Source organism: Heterocephalus glaber, unplaced genomic scaffold (genome assembly GCF_053883595.1).
Source record: "Heterocephalus glaber isolate CG9 unplaced genomic scaffold, H.glaber_assembly_v1.0 deba00001497, whole genome shotgun sequence".
Taxonomy (NCBI): Eukaryota; Metazoa; Chordata; class Mammalia; order Rodentia; family Bathyergidae; genus Heterocephalus; species Heterocephalus glaber.
The window spans coordinates 42862172-42878096 of NW_028258320.1; the positions used below are offsets into that span (position 1 = coordinate 42862172).

The 15925-nt window shown below is 42.1% G+C and overlaps 1 protein-coding gene and 1 long non-coding RNA gene across 5 annotated transcripts in view; both read right to left on the minus strand.

The window, feature by feature from the left end:
• Positions 1 to 2211: 2211 nt before the first annotated feature.
• On the minus strand, positions 2212 to 6467 carry LOC147825657 (uncharacterized). The gene is made up of 3 exons (XR_015440364.1): positions 6329 to 6467; positions 4515 to 4636; positions 2212 to 2334 (listed from the first exon to the last, which is right to left on the minus strand). It is a non-coding gene; the product is annotated as an uncharacterized LOC147825657 (long non-coding RNA).
• Positions 6468 to 6562: 95 nt separating this feature from the next.
• The window catches only part of Myof (myoferlin), a 142020-nt gene continuing 132657 nt past the window's right edge, over positions 6563 to 15925 (minus strand). For all 4 annotated transcript variants that reach the window (XR_015440363.1, XM_004838518.4, XM_004838519.4 and 1 more), the window contains 6 exons: positions 15670 to 15811; positions 13452 to 13551; positions 11366 to 11556; positions 9614 to 9723; positions 9076 to 9223; positions 6563 to 7451 (listed from right to left, as the gene is read on the minus strand). Coding sequence is in view for 3 of the 4 variants with exons in the window: in XM_004838518.4 (XP_004838575.1) it covers positions 7413 to 7451; positions 9076 to 9223; positions 9614 to 9723; positions 11366 to 11556; positions 13452 to 13551; positions 15670 to 15811 (730 nt within the window). In the remaining variant the exon portion in view is untranslated. The remainder of the gene's footprint in view (positions 7452 to 9075; positions 9224 to 9613; positions 9724 to 11365; positions 11557 to 13451; positions 13552 to 15669; positions 15812 to 15925) is intronic.

Consider the following 15925-nt stretch of genomic DNA (forward strand, 5'->3'; position numbering starts at 1 on the left):
TACACACATATTTAAATGTTCCCAGTGATTGGCATTTTTTATGGATTATATAAGAGTATCTACTAACTAAGGTTTCCAAATTACTGGGTTTTAGAAAGCTTTAAATATCCAGCTGATAAATCAACAACAAAGGCAGCTCAATTTCTAACTGTATCAAAACCCTGAATCGGGCTAGAGGACTAGCTCAGCTGTGGATCATGTGTTCCACACCCAGCCCACCACTGCGATCAACAAAAACACACACTCTCTCACTTGAGGTTACTATTCCCCATTCTTTGTAAGCCAGGTTTCCAACAGAAGCTCTTTTACAAACTAAAAGTCAAATGTCCACCCCCCCCACCCCCCGCCAAGACTGCATATGGAGGCAATGGTTTTAGCTTTAAGAAACGTATTTTTGGTATCGGTAATACATTACATACATATACATATATATGTATATAATTTGTATATAAAAGATATCTATAGAATAAAACCTAAATACAATTATAGAAAGATATAAACACTTTTCAAATATAAAAACTGTGTGCTATTAAAGACCTTTAGCAAGGTAGTTATACATTTGTTTTGCATATAACTATAAAAGCTAAAAAATAAAAACAATTTATTAACCCAAATTCGAATTATAAAAATGTTTATCTAAAACCCCTCGTTTTTTTTTTTTTTTTTTTTTTTGGTACCAGGGATTGAACTCAGGTCCTTGTGCTAATGAGGCAGGAGGCATAAAACCTCTCAATTTTGATACTCAAGTAGAGAACGATGATTTGACCTGGACTCTGGCGTTTCAGTGAGGAGCGAGGGACGCTAAAGCAGAGACAAGGCGACCAAAGCCAGGGACAGCGGATGGTGGTTAGGGAGGGTGCGGCGGAAGTGCTTACTCTATGAGGGCCTCTTTTAATCTCAAGCATGACCCCACCGTCCTCAGACCCAGTCCTCTCCCGAAGGCCCCATCTCCTAATTACCATCACCATAAGGGGTTACGATTTCAACCCATGGGTTTTGTTTTAATTTTTTTTTTTTTTTTTTTTTTTTTTGGTACCTGGGAGCGAACTCGGGTCCTTGGGCTTGCGCAGCAGGCGGTGAAACCATTGAGCTAAATCCCCGGCCATGTTTAATTTTTTGATGGTATTAGGGATTCAGCTCAAGCCCTCATACGTGATAGGCAAGCACTCTTAACACTGACCTATACTCCCAGCCTTTTTTATTTTATTGTGAGACAGGACCTCATTAAGTTATTCAGGCTGGCTTCAGACTTGCAATCCTCCTTCTTCAGCTTCCCAAGTAGCTGGGATTATAGGTGTATCACTATGCCCAGCTCAACATGTGGATTTTGATGGGGAGGCTACAGATATTTGGTCTATACTTTTGATTATTGTAAATAATGCTATTATGATTATAGGGTATGAAAGTCTCTTCCTGCTGTCATTTTTCTTTTGGGCATATATTACTTTTTTTTTTTTTTTTTTTTTTTGGTACTGGGGGTTGAACTCAGGACCTTTCACAGTGCCACTGACCTAAATGCCTGGCCTGGACGTATACTACTCTTAGCATTCCCTTCCTCCTTCCCTCCCTCCCTCCCTTCCTTTCTTCCTTCCTTCGGGTGCTGGGATTAAACCCAGAGCCTTATGCTTTCTAAACAGGCACTCTTATCACTGGACTACACTGCCAGCCCCTACAGACTTTCTTTACTTAGGATTATGCAATTAAAACTCAGGGTGTGTCGGGGGGGGGGGAAGTCAGCCTCATTTGGTGATTTTGATCCCTTTCTCAGACTATATTTCAAAGGAAGGACATGTCTAGCACTTTTTGACCAGCATCTGTTTGGCAACTCTTGTCCTGTAATGATAATGATAATTTGGGATGATTAGGATGATAACTAAAAGATTCTGAATGCTTACTTTGTCCCCAACACTGTTCTAGATACTTTGCCTATTTAAATCATTTCATCTTCACAGTCTATGAAGATTATCATGCGATCTTACATATGAGGAAATTTGAGTTACAGAGAAGTAGAACCATAAAACAGTGGGGACATATGGGAGCATCTAACTCAGTGCTTACTTTTGCAAATGAAGGAAAGGAGGTCCTCAAGGAGATGTCTGCCCCAAGGCACAAGGCTATACTGTGACCAAGCTGGGGTGAGTGGATAGGCTTCCAGACATCTGGAATCTCCAGGCGGGATCCCTGCTCTTACGGCTCTAAAATGGGATTCCACCCATTTATTTTATTTATCCCATTGACCCAGGTGAAACTTCATCTGTGAGGCTGCTGGGCTTCATCTGGATCCAGCTGGGTATGCCTGGTCCTCCTCCTGATAATTACTGGGGCAGGAATTCACTGAAATATGATGGGAGATGATTACAGGTTTGGCTGTAGGGTTTTGTGAAAATACATGGCAGTAGCACATTAATATTAATCAAGGACTGAAAGAGCCTTTTTAAGAAGTGGAGATGAATTTTGGCAAAATTGGATTGCGCTGAGAAGAATTCAGTATACCATGAGAGAGCTGCCCACAATTTTGATTTGTTTTTTTACTTGTGCAATTTATTCAAATAGTGAAAACCTGAAGTCTGCCTCTCTTGCAAACTTGCACCCACCCCAAGTCATAAGTGAGCCCGTACACATGGTAGGCCTGTGTTTTTCATTATGTTCTATTACTCTTTAGGTTTTGTAGTTAGTCCGTGTTACACATTTCTTTCGTGTTTTTCCTGAACTTTATGAACTCTGGCGTTTCATTTCATGGATGTATATCCAAGGGAAAAGTAGCCTCCCTTTGATCTTCCTCGAGACCTCATTACATTTAACCTAAGAAAGATTAGGGAGTTTTCTTTCAATGCTGAACAAACAGAACTCAGCTGCAAAGATGGTGGGAGCTTAATCTATTTACAACATCAACTCCATTATGAACTCACTGCACCTCAAGCCGACTTTAGAAAGCATTCCGCTGAATGGATTCCCATCTGCCTTTTGGAGGCTACACACATATGGCCCAGGGTACTGGATGTGTTGGCCTCCTCACCAGGGAATCTATTCAGCATGAATATTTCGACTGTGTAGAGTTTTCTAATCTTTGAAATCACTGTCATGTTGGTTATTCATTTGGTAGGCAAGTTGAACTACTTGCTGGTTCTCGCTGTCTCCTTGAATTGAGCTGGCAATTTCTGGAAAGCACTCTCACCTTCTAGTGTTTGTAACAACATCTGCTCCACTGATGACATGAGTCAGCTCCAGCTCTTGGACAAACAGTCCTCTGAGCCAGGGTGAACTCAGAGGGACAAAGAGCTGCCACTCAGGCAGCACTTGGAAAACCAGGCATCTCAGTGCCCCCTCCACACTGTTTCAGAACCTGTGCATCTTTTATAAACAACCCTTTAAAGCAACCTGCAGGTCTAATTGTGACACACTGCCTCCGCTAGCCTCAAAATAAGAAAGGAAGAAGAAAACAAAATCAAGTGCTAGCCTGTCATAATTTTCAGTTCCCCGTCATCCTACGGCATTGATGGAGATTTATTTTCCTAATGAAAGCTTTAACGTTAATGGTGGCATTTGCTACAATCAGTTAAGCTTAAGTGTTATTTAATTCACAGTGAAGCGACAATCTGACTGGACTGTGATTAGTTCCAGCCTTTAGCTATCATTTATAGGTTGCCGGCAGCTAACAACTTCAATTGAGGGACTATTATCTTTTGACAAGAGGAAGCTTTTTCTGGGGGAGGAGACATCTGTCCAAAAAGCCCAGATCAATACTCTCCATGGGAATGATTTCATTCCTAATAGAGCTTTACTGCCATTTATTGGAAGGAACTACACTAGCGGATTCCAGTCAGGTTTGGTGAAGGCAGAGGAGGGAAGGACTCTTCTCTCAGCCAGCCATTCATTTATCTGTCCACTCAGCAACTATTTCCTGGGCTGAGGCACTGTGTCCAGAGTATTTGTAGGGCTCCCTGGGACAAAGACTAATATTTAACTTGTACCTTCTGGCATGGCCTTTTTAGTTCTGATAGCCTTTAGCCATCCAATGTGTCAAAGCAGCCATTCTCATTGGCCCATGCCAGTGCCATACTGACTGTGAAATTTTTCGAACATCTTTCCTGGAACAATGCTCTTTGGTGAAGCAACTTGTTTTCTAAGAAAATGCCATTTAAAAAAGTACTGCCTCCCTTTCCTCATTAGAGTGTCTTCTAAACTAGATAAAAGCTGTAGACCTCCAGTTAAGATCCAAGCAAGATGACATGGTATAGTTAGAAAGCATTAGTTAGGGTGTAGGAACAATATGACTTGAAGGGGCTGGAAGGTTTTATCTGTGCTTGGTGGCCTAGCCTGTGGACAGCTGGCTACTCTTGACTGTGATGACACCAGTCAGCCCTATAATGAGGATGGGTCTATTGAGATAGCCTGATGGAAACAGGGCATATATACTCTTATCACTGGAACAGTGCAAGTTTCCCCACTCCCACCAAACACAGAGAAATCTTCACAGCTGTCTGGAGTTGCAAGAACTGACCCTCTTTTCCTACCCTCTGGATGTGGGATCCTCCTTCCCTCTGTCTGGGTCTTGGGAAGGTGAGAGACAGCCTTACATCTTGCTTTTGCTTTCCTCCTACTTAGTGAGTCTGCCTCCTGTGTAAAGGTCACCTGGCTGGAAGAAAAAGAACCTGTTCTTAGTTCTGTTTTTGGAACTAGGATACTTCACATGAGCCAGTCTAAATGAAGCACCTAAACTACCATGTATTGAGTACCTGCTGGGCATTGGATGTTGTTAAGTCCCTTTTTCTAACAGGATTTCATCCAGCCCTCCCCTCAAACCAGTGAAGTAGCATTATTTCTTCCGAATGACAGAGGAATCTGATGTATGGCCCAGGATGCAAATCCAGGCCTGCTGCTCTATGGTACCCCTGGGGTACAGACCTGACAGGCATTCCTTTTGCCTTCAAGGACCTTATAGTCTGATGTGAAGATAAACCATACATACATAGCTATGGACTGAGACAAAGGATAGCTAATTTGCCAAACGAGCTCATGGTTTTATAGGAAAAAAGCCTCCAATGTTGACTAATATTTATACTTATTATATAAATTTGTACAAATACAAACTTAGCATAACTCTTTGTACTATTACTATTTTGTACTATTACTATATTGATTCGTTTCCTTATATACATACACAGGCATTTGGGTCCTTATTTTATGTAGATTTGCATAATGCTTTTCTGTTTTTCATAGCTTATATACCTGGTTTTTTATACCTTATATACCAGCATTTCCTATGGCAGTAACAAAGTTAGAAAAGTTAATTTTTAAATTCATAAACCAATGTATGGGATTTTATCATGTATTCAATCATGGCACTCTACATGGTCATTTAACACTGTTTATGGTTTGTGCCATTATAAAGCACATATACATTTTTATATTCGGACCTTTGGTTGCTTGATTACTTTCTTGGAGTTAATGCTTGGAGATAGAATTACTAAGTCAAAAGACACAAACATTTTTAAGGATATATCTCTATCTATCTCTATCTATCTATCTATCTATCTATCTATCTATCTATCTATCTGGCTATATATGTATTTCTCCAGAAAGTTTGTATTAGTTTGTTTACCTCTGAGATTAAAGGATCATTTTGGGGCCCAACAGGTGTGAAGGAGAGCCTGGCATTGGAATGATGGGTAAGAGTCCTGCCAGTGAGGGTGAGGGTGGTGGCCCTCTGTGTCGGTGGAGATGTGAGCAGCCTCCCTGGAAGGAGGGTATGAAGTGCCCAGGGATCAAGAAGCATGAAGAAGCTGTATCTGTCGGTGCTTTTATGACCGAGCACACTGATTGCTAGGAGTTTTTCCAGAACATTTAAAGGAATTAAAATATCAAAATCATGGGCCAGGGATGTAGCTCAGTTGTATAACACTTGCCTAGCAAGTGTGACGCCCTGGGTTGTTTGATGCCCAGCACAGAAAACAAAACAAAAAAATCAACACCACTACCCCCCAAAACAACCCCATGAAACATGTCAGCAATAATGCCAACACAGACACTTGGTAGCATAACTTTGTCTAAATGTGTATTACTTTGTCTAAATAGCATTGCTGCTATTGCACCATTTCTTCCTCCCCTCAGTCCTAAGTTGCTGTTTAAATAGGGCTGAATAGTATCTCATTGTGGAGATAAATATCTAATCTTACACATTCTAGAAAGCATGCTGTCTTTGGTGTTGGCATGAGGACACACTAACAGATCTTCTTCTTAACAGATCTTCTTAACAGATCTTCTTCTTAACATATCTCCCACTGGTGATGTAGTATTGTGGTTAAGAGACATTAAGAAACCAAAATACCTGGGTTCAAATTCCAGCTCCATCATTTGTTGATTGTGTGGCCTTAGGCAAGTTACTTAACCTCTTTGTCCTTCATTCTATTTAACTGTAAAATGGGGTTAATAATAATGTTACCCACAAGGTCCTGAGTTCAATCCCCCCCCCCGGTACCAAAAAACAAAAACAAAAATAATGTTATCCACCTAACTTTATAAGGTTATTCTGAGGATCTAATTAGTTAATAAACACAGAGCATTTACAATAGTGCCTTGCACAGAATAAGTAGCTTTAATAATTGTTAGTTTTTATTTTTTTGTGGTGCCAGGGATTGAAGCCAGGGTCTCACACATGCTAGTCAAATGCTTTGCCACTGAGCTACACCCTGAGCCCAAATAAGTGTTAGTATTTGTTATTCATTATATTAGCTTCAGTGGGACCCACTGCCCAATTTGACAGCACATTGATAAAGGGTTTATGGTCAAGTGGCAAGCTGGGTATTCCATCCTTAGATTAGGGGGAGAGAAGCTGGCTCCATCCCAACTAGGCCCACAGACATAACAAACAGCTATGGGTAAAAAGTGAAACACTTGTATTCATGTTTTCAGTAGAGGTTGAATAGAGTTTCATGAAGTTTATCCATACAAAATATCATAAAAATGGTTGCAGGCTTAAATAATAGTAACTGTAATTATTCTGTTTTTGTAATTCAGTCTTTTTTCTTAGGTACAAATAGGAAGTACACAATGTCAAAATATAGAACTTTTCAAATTCTGTTTCCAGAATTTTCAAACTTGCATCACAGAAGACACATAAAATGATGATTTTTAAACAGAGCCAGCCACCTTGAAAAATATTCTGAAAAAAATGTTTAGGCTTTAGAAAATAAAACTTTTAATACTTTGTAAGATAATAAGATAAAAATGTTGCTCATTGGCTTGACTTTCCAGGGATTTACACATTCTGCGAATGGATGGGCCTTGGTAAAGTAGTGTAACATGCCCCTGAGCTGTAGTCCCAAATACAAAATCACATTTGAATTTTATCCATAAAAAGAGGCAGAATCCTTCATTGCTAGATGACTCTTGAAAGGAAGTCTTTGTTTTCATTATACATTTGGCTTCACGATCTTCATTGACAAATAGTTCTGGAAAGGAAACAGTGCATATCTGTATATGTCAATATATCCACATACCTATTTAAGTTAGGGTTTCTCAGTATCAGCAGTACTGATGTTTAAGGCCAGATGATTCTTTGTAGTGGGGCTGTTCTATACACAGCAGAATGCTTAGCAGCACCCCTGGCCTCCACCCACCAAATGGCAGAAAATCCTTCTAATTCTTTTTTTTTGAGACAGAGTCTTGCTATGTCTTCCAGGCTTGCCTTGAATTTATTACATAGCCCAGGCTGGCCTTGAACTCACAGCAATACTCCTGCCTCAGCCTCCCTAGTGCTAGGATTATAGGCATGTGCCATCATGCCTGGCAATCCCTCCAATTCCAACAGCCAAAATGTCTTCAGAGTTTGACAAAACCTCTTCAGGCATAATGTCCACCCCCCCACCCCATTGAGAACCGCTGGTTTACATCAATAGAATCTAAGCCAGGAAAAAGAAATAATTATGTGGAGTTTTAAGGCGTCAAAGCAGACTGGACTATATACAAGTGGAGAACTGGAACTATTGGTTTGGGAAAAGATGAAGACTCAAAACTGTACTGGTCTGGAAGTGTAGCTCAAGGTAAAGCATACGCCTAGCATGTAGCAGGGGTTGGGTATCATCCATAGCCCCAAAACAAGCAAGCAAAAACTACTACTGTGGCTATATGGCTATGCTACTGAACACAAAATTACCTAGATTATGATTGATATGATTGGTGTAAGAACTTACGGATTCCTTCTGTGGCAGTTGGTGCCACTCACCTTGCTTCTGCCCATAGTTTCCTCTGCCTGGACTATCTCTTTTTTACTTGCCAAACTGATCTTAAATGCCCCCCCCTTGAAAATTGTCCTCAGTAATGGACTCCTACTGTCATTTGTTCATCCTTCTGTAACAGCTTGCCTCCCGAAGTTATGTACTTGTTCAAAGGCCTATTTGTTCCCAGACTATAAACTGTTCATGGCTAGAAACCATGCCTTGGTCATCTCTACATCCTAAATCCTAGCCTACAGTAGATGTGGCAGATGCTCTATAAATTCACTGAATGGAGGGATGAAGGTAGGACTTCTAAGCACATGGCCAAACCTTCCAATTAGACTCTTATTTATGACTTGGCTGATTACGGGGGAATTTAAAAAGAGGTTATATGTGACATGGGCCCTAGACAATAAGATTTTGATAGAAAAAATGTGAGCAAAGCTATCTGGACAAGTAATAAATATTAGGGGCAGAAGGACCAACTGTCTAGCTTGGGTAAATATGGGGTTTGTGGAGCTCCATTATAGCCCAGGCCAGGGACCTCTGAATGCCAGAGAATGCCGCTCCCAGTCCAGACATACAGTATACTGATCTGCACCTGAGAGCCTCTTCTAGATTCCTGGAGCCAGTGGTTTTTTTCAGGCCATAAAGTATTACCTGTAATTTGTGAACCCCCAGGAAGGTAATTTTAATCACTGGATGCATCACAACATGTTTTTCATATGTGTAAGGGTTGCAACAGCACAGCTGCTAAGTGGGTCATTCTTCTGAGTAGCAGTACCAGCAAATACCAAGTTAGACACTGGAGCACGGATTCACCCAGAGAGAGCCAAGATGACAGTCCCAGGCTTCCTACCGGCAAGGAGTAGAGGAGCACAGCCAGGAAGAGCAGCAGGATGAGCAGGATCAGCAGGCCTATGATGACCCACTTGAACCGGCGCCACACAATGAACCGCATAGTCTTGCACGGGTTGGTGAACCAGAGGAAGGAGGTTTCTGGTCGGCTGCAGTACAAAGAAATGGTTTTACCTCAGCAACTTGGGGTGGAGAGCCGGACTACTATAATTTATCTCAGAGTATAAGAGAGTGTAAGAGTATCCAGTGACATCTATCAACTCAGGAAAAGCTACTGTTTCCTACAGTGGCCGAGAAAGCCTCAGCTATGCGTTATAGCATCCTAAGATGCTGAGAACCCTGAACTTTGGTTTCACAGGGAAGGAGAATGGTTAAAGCGAAGCCAGATCACCCACCTCTCCATCCCCACAGACCATTATCAAGTAAAAAATTAGAAGGACAACAGCTAATCCATTCCATGAAGTCAACTGGAAGGGGTTTTTTTCAGACTGCAGGTGTCTGGGGATCAGACAAAGTAGAGAACAAAGAGGGCATCTCACTTTGGTGGGTCTAGCTTGGGGTTCATGTTGGGTTCATCCCGCCCCTTTCCAGCTGGCCTCTCATCGGCTTCCTTCTCATTGAGGACCTCCAGTGTCATCTCAACTTTCCCCTTCAGTAAAGCAGAACAGGTTAAACACATGACATCACGTTTCACAAATATTTTTACTTCAATCCATGGCGTATTCCCTGAGCAATGATTTTTATTCTTGTAAAACAATCCTTAGATTGCCTTAAATTTTCCTCAAGAGATTTCTTCACATTTCCTCTTCATGTGTTTCTGAACTAACTCCATGTGGGAAACTGAGAGGACAAATTGCTTCCCCTCCTTCCTGTTTTTCATTCTCCATGCCCCTGTCATTATAGTATTCGCACATCAGTCAGCTTGCCTGCACACATACCTTTCTTTGTAACTTGACGTGGACCCAGACTACCCTGAATACTGCTCAGAATAATATCTAACATTTATAGAGCACTAACTGCAGGATCCAAGAGAGCAGGGCCATGCCTCTTTCTGCTTATATCACACTATGCACAGAAGTGCCCCCACTTAGTAGGTAGTCTATGTGCATTAGCTGAATCAGTGAAAAAATGAATGTATGGATAAGCGCTGCTGCCTGTTGACACGTTCCTGAAGAATGTAACGGTGCTGCTTAAGCCTCCTATATAGGTAACCATATGTAACTCTCATAGCAATCCTAGAAAGGTCCTATTCTGTCCTCATGTGTAGGCAAGGGCATTGAGGAAGAAAGAGTTCTAGAAATATGCCCTTTTTGATAACCTGTCTTAACTAAGGTTGCAACAGACTTTCTAGGACTAGGAAAGCTCACTAAATCCCCAAGGGCTTGAGAAGTCTGGATGCTGAGATTCACTTAGGCAGAGGAGTGGCCCTGGATTTTGGCTAGTTGTTCCATTTCTCCAAGTCTGCTTTTTTGTGTCTATGAAATGGAGATGATATCTACTTCATGTGATTGTCAGCAGAATTAAATAAGATTATGTGCAAACTAATCTATAGTGAGAGAAAGCAGATCAATGATTTCCTGGGCTGGAGTGGAGTTGGCAGTGAACCTCAGAGTACACAGGAAACTTCTGGGATGATAGGAAGGTGCTGGTTCTTGATAATGGGTGTGGTTTCATGGATGCAAACCTCTGTCAAAATTCATTGACTTGAGCCATTTGAAGGGGTGCGGTTTTTGAAAATTACACATTAATGTTGTGTTAAAATTAGGTTATGAATGTTGCTTGGTTCATAATAGATACTAAATGTTAATAATGATGATAATGAATCAGGTAATCTTTTGTGACATGGCATGGTAAGCTGCACTACTGTTTCTATGTGAAAAAACACTTGCATTCCCCAAACATTCTTGTAGATTATGGCCTTCTTAGCACTCCCTGCTTCCTCCAATTTTTTTCTTTTAGATAGAAAAGCTCAAATTTGAAGTCTCCTTTTCTATACTGCATTGTTCTGGAAGCTCAGCATAAATTAATCTTGGTAAAGGAAGACCAGCATGTTCTAAGAAAACATGGCACAATCACTTGGGCTCCTAGTTTTTTTGACTATTCCAACCTCTTCACCTTCCCTCAATTCCAAATAAATGCTAAGAGTAACTCCCAGCTTTTTGTATAGTCCCAGGTACAAACTTTTCGACCGACTTAACACTTCCCTGTCTTATCTGAGGTAATCTATTGATAAAGAGAAGGACCTAAATGATAAAAGGAATGCATGATCCCCAAACAAGAAATACTCATACAGCCATCACACGACAGCCATCTTTATCTGCGTAGCATGGCCACCACCCTTTCATGGACTTCTGCTCAAAGAGTGAGACGGTTTTAGTCTTAAGGGGGTTCACGGCTTTGAAGTCCAGAATCATGTCCAAATTGCATTTGTCTGATGATTTTGCTGGGATGATTGTGTGATGCAAATCAAGTTCCAGGAAACCTAGGCAAGAAAACAGCATTAAGTCCAAACAAGCGTCAAGTGAATCAACCATTGTTCACGAGTGCACAGAAAGTTCTTTTCAAAGGAGAAGCAGGAAGTGATTTTGAACAGGTGATGGGTGAGGCAGAGAAAGGGACAATAATGGACATTTAAATTCTTTCCAGATAGAATGAGAAATGGCAGAAGAAATAGCTTTCCATTGCTCAACATCTCATAGAGGACTGCATATTTTCTTTTTCAAAGACATGAGCACAATCTCAAAGCAATTAAACATCTTTAGCCAAAATTTCCACTGAACTCAGGACCCTTGCATTGGAAATTTGTTCCTTTTGGCTTTGAGCTGCCCTGCACAAAGCGGTCATCTGGCTTTGGGTATAGACAACTGGTGCTTGGGACATGGGAAGCTCCATGGAATATTCACTTCCACTTCTCTCCTAGAGTAACCTCAGAAGTAGGAGCTTGAGGAAACATAACAGAAAGTCTTCACCAGAAACTCAGAATGCTGCCCAGGACTGGGGAGTCTGGAGAAGCATGAGTTCTCTTCTGTGATGGGAGGCATTAACTCTTTAGTACCTCTGAGAACTTGTGTGAGTCCTTTCCTTAATAACACTATCTGTGATGCATGGTTGAGTCAATGCACTAATAGCACAAGAGTCTGATCAAATGTAGCAGCAGGAGGAATGCTGCAGCAGATTCTCTATAAATAATTAGGCTCATAGACTACCTTTCATTATAAACCGCAGCTTACCCTATCCCTTTTTGAGCCTACATCTGCTTTTGTCTTATTTCTCCTTTCAATGATCGGTTCATTAACCAAATGGCTATTGCAATATAGTCATTTTTCTTATTTGTTGTAGATTATTTAATTTAAATTCTAAGGAGAAACCTCTCTACTATTCTGGAATTTTCTACCCATATGCTTTAAAAGTTATCATACTTGTATATTCATTTGTTTGTTCCACTCTTATTAAGTAGCAACTAGGTCAAAAGAATAGTGAGGGGTGAAGGGCAGATTAAGATAGTCACTGGCAGGCTTTTCCCTGGCCAGGAAGATCCTTTGGCAGCAGATAGAAGCAGGAAGACTAGTCAAGGGCTACTGCAGCAATGAGCTACGAGAAAAGGGTCCAAATTGGGATACAGGGAGAACAGGCATGAGGTCAGGGAAAAATACTGAGTTAGATTTCAGTAATATAAATTTGAAGTGCCAGCAGAATATAAAGTGAAAGGCTGAACTGAGAATAATCACTATAATGGTTTCCTATGACAGTATGCCAGGCACTGTGAGAGATCAGGCTACATAGCTTGGTTTAGATGCCATACTTTGTTGAAAAGTGAAAGTTGAAGCTACATCTTCAACTGAGATCTCTTGTTGGGGGTGGAGGCCCTGGAGAAGAGCCCGGAAACTTCAGGGAAGGTCTAACTTTAAAGAGTGGGAGGAAAAGAGAGCCAAGAAAGGGAAGAGCCCGGGTGGGATGCATTCAACTAGTGCCTTTGTGCAGAGGAGAAAGAGTCTAGGGGAAAGAGCAATGTGTGTGTGTGTGTGTGTGTGTGTGTGTGTGTGTGTGTGTGGGTGGGTGTCTTAGGGGTCTTGCTGACTTCTGAGAGCAGAGAAGAGGATGGAGGGTTGTAGGTGTTTTGGAAGTGGAGGCAGCAGTCTGGGGCATCCCCTTGTGAAATGGGAGCTGGCAAGCCCTTCTATAAGTGCTTTAAGAGCAGGGTCATGGAAAGGGGCAATAATCGCTGTCAGCCCACACTGCCCAGAGGACATGCCCCTTAGTCCCCCTGCCCCATCACTGACAAGTTTAGAGATTTAAGTAATTTCTTGTAAGTTTTAATTGGTTTCACCAGTTCCAAGTACAGTTTATTAGAGAAAATTATCTGTAGGTAAGCCATACCCAAGTAGTCATCCAGAGAAAACTTGTCATTGTCCCATATCTGAATAATCAGCCGGGGTGGGACTCGAAATTCAGTTTGGTCAATACTCCAGAAATGCTCCTAAAATGACAAGACATAGGGACAAACTAAATTATCTTGAGGAGTGGACTCTGAAACCCTAACCCCTGGCCCCTGAAAATAGCTCAACAGGATGGGGCCTTTTATCCCCTCTGTACTCCCCTGGACACTCCCTCCCTTTGGCCCCCTCCTTTCATTCTGTGTATGGAAAGCCATCAGTCTCCCCAGGAAGTCTCAAGGCCACCAGCTGAGTGACAAAAAGGATGTCCCAGGCTATTCCTCAACAGCAGATTTCCTATCAGCATGTTTCTATCAGTGTGACTTCCTACTGCCACTCCTGGGGGTTCAGGAGAGGCTAATCCCCCCCAAGACTACTATAGCCTCCTCAGATTATCCTCTTAAAGCCAGGCATTCTAGACCAGCCCACAGTATCACCTGCTGTGGTGTCATCTCTGTTCAGCGACCTTTGGCCCATCCCTCCCTGATGAGTGTATGCTCTTTTTACATGCTGTGGAGGCTGGGGTCTAGATTCCACTCTCAAAATGTCCCAGCATTTTCGGTTTCTGAAAAATACCACTGGCTTTCATATGCTTGTGGTTACCTAAGAACTTCAGATCCCTGACACTAGAAGTAGGCAGAGGAAGGACATATTCTTACTTCTGGTTCCTGCCTCTGCCTAGACAATATTAGCCAAGAACAATACCTTCACAGTCCAGGTACACCTAATTTCCTCTGGCCCTGCAAATGGGGAATTGCCCCAATGCTTTGTGAAACTGAAAGAAAATCATTGGATTGTTTTCTTATTTTCCATAGTCTAGGCATGTCCATGTCCTTTGCATTCCTTTCCATTGTCCTTTGCAGGGCCCAGAGGGCCTGGCTCCCTGGCTGGGAACCCCACTCTGCTACTCTCATATATTCCTACCTCACTGTTCTATGTGGGACCATGCTCTAAGTACCACTCAGAGAATGGATGTAAGTAAACAGGAAATGTAACTTTACCTAAAGACCAGCCTGACCTCAAATCCCTCCTCTCATTCTGCCTCATCACCTGAAAGTGTGCATGATGTGATAGCATGGTGAGCCTCTGTGACTCTAATGTCCCCTTTGAGGCCATCTATACCACCTGGCATGGAAAAAGTCCTCATAGAGATCAGCACTAAATAGGGCCAGCAGAGGGAAGTGCCTGCCTTTATGGGACACAGGGCAAGTTCATTTCTATCAGATTTGAGAGGAGGCGTCCAGGCAGAGGCTTGGAATGTGGGAATAGGAATAGGACAGGGATCCTATAGAAGACACCTGTTATTGTTCACCCAGGAACAAGGCCCTTTTCTGGGGCAAAAACACGATGTTTCTTGGGGGACAACTCCTTACCCAGATGGTGCGATCTGAGGGGAGACAAGTCTGTAACTCCAGAGTGTGGCCATTCAGAGCACTGCATCTCTGGACAACAAAGAAACTCTGGGAGGGGAACGTGACTCCAACAGGCAGGCTGCCATCCCACCTCCACCAGCAAAAAATCCGCTGGGAAATGAGGCCCAAAGAGGGAGGCAGTGTGGGGGACACAAGGCCAATTTCTAAAGACACCACTTTGACGTGGGATCCAGATGTTCCTAAATCCAGCCAACCCTGGACTTTTTATGAATGTGTACCAATAAGTTACTTCTTTGATCTAAGCCAGTTGAGTTGAATTCTGTATCTGAAAGTTTAATTAAGACCATGGGGGCTGTGAAGCTCTTGGAAGTGTGTCTGAAGGAGGTAACAAAGATGCTGAGGCTTACTAAGGAAAGGAAAAGGGATACCATGCTTTACTGTTTGGTTCTGCCCACCAGGGGAAAAATCAGCCTCTCCATCACATACAAAACACAAATGTGTTGTACATATTGATATAAGACCCTTATTTCTGCCCTTTATCCTTTACCCTGCTGCCAGTATGTTAGGGGAAAGAACATTCCTTTTACTTCCTAACTGTACAAATCACTGTCATTGTTTTGTGACCATAAGCAAGTTCTACATGTTTGTGGGTTTACAATTCCCCATCTGTACCAAGAGGGAACTGGACTTAATGACCTCAAGGTCCTGTGTAGCTCTGACCTACTCTGAGTTTCTAAGCTAAGGAAGACCCATGACATTCACTTCCTGCAGACATAGTCTGGAGCTCACTTTTTTAGAGATGATACAAAGTTGTTCGGCAGGGAGGTAGTCAAATGGGAAGACAAATCTCCAGTTAAAATTCCCTTCACCATCCAAGGACCGGTAATGGACATCTGTTTTCTGTTTGTTTTCTTCATTACCAGGAATCCAGCTGAAAAGCAGAGGCAAACAGACTTACCTTGATGTGATTGACAAGTAATCTAGCTGCAAAACTGTGCAGTGATTAGAGGAGCGAAGAGCAGGAGAATTAATGCACTGTTCTTGG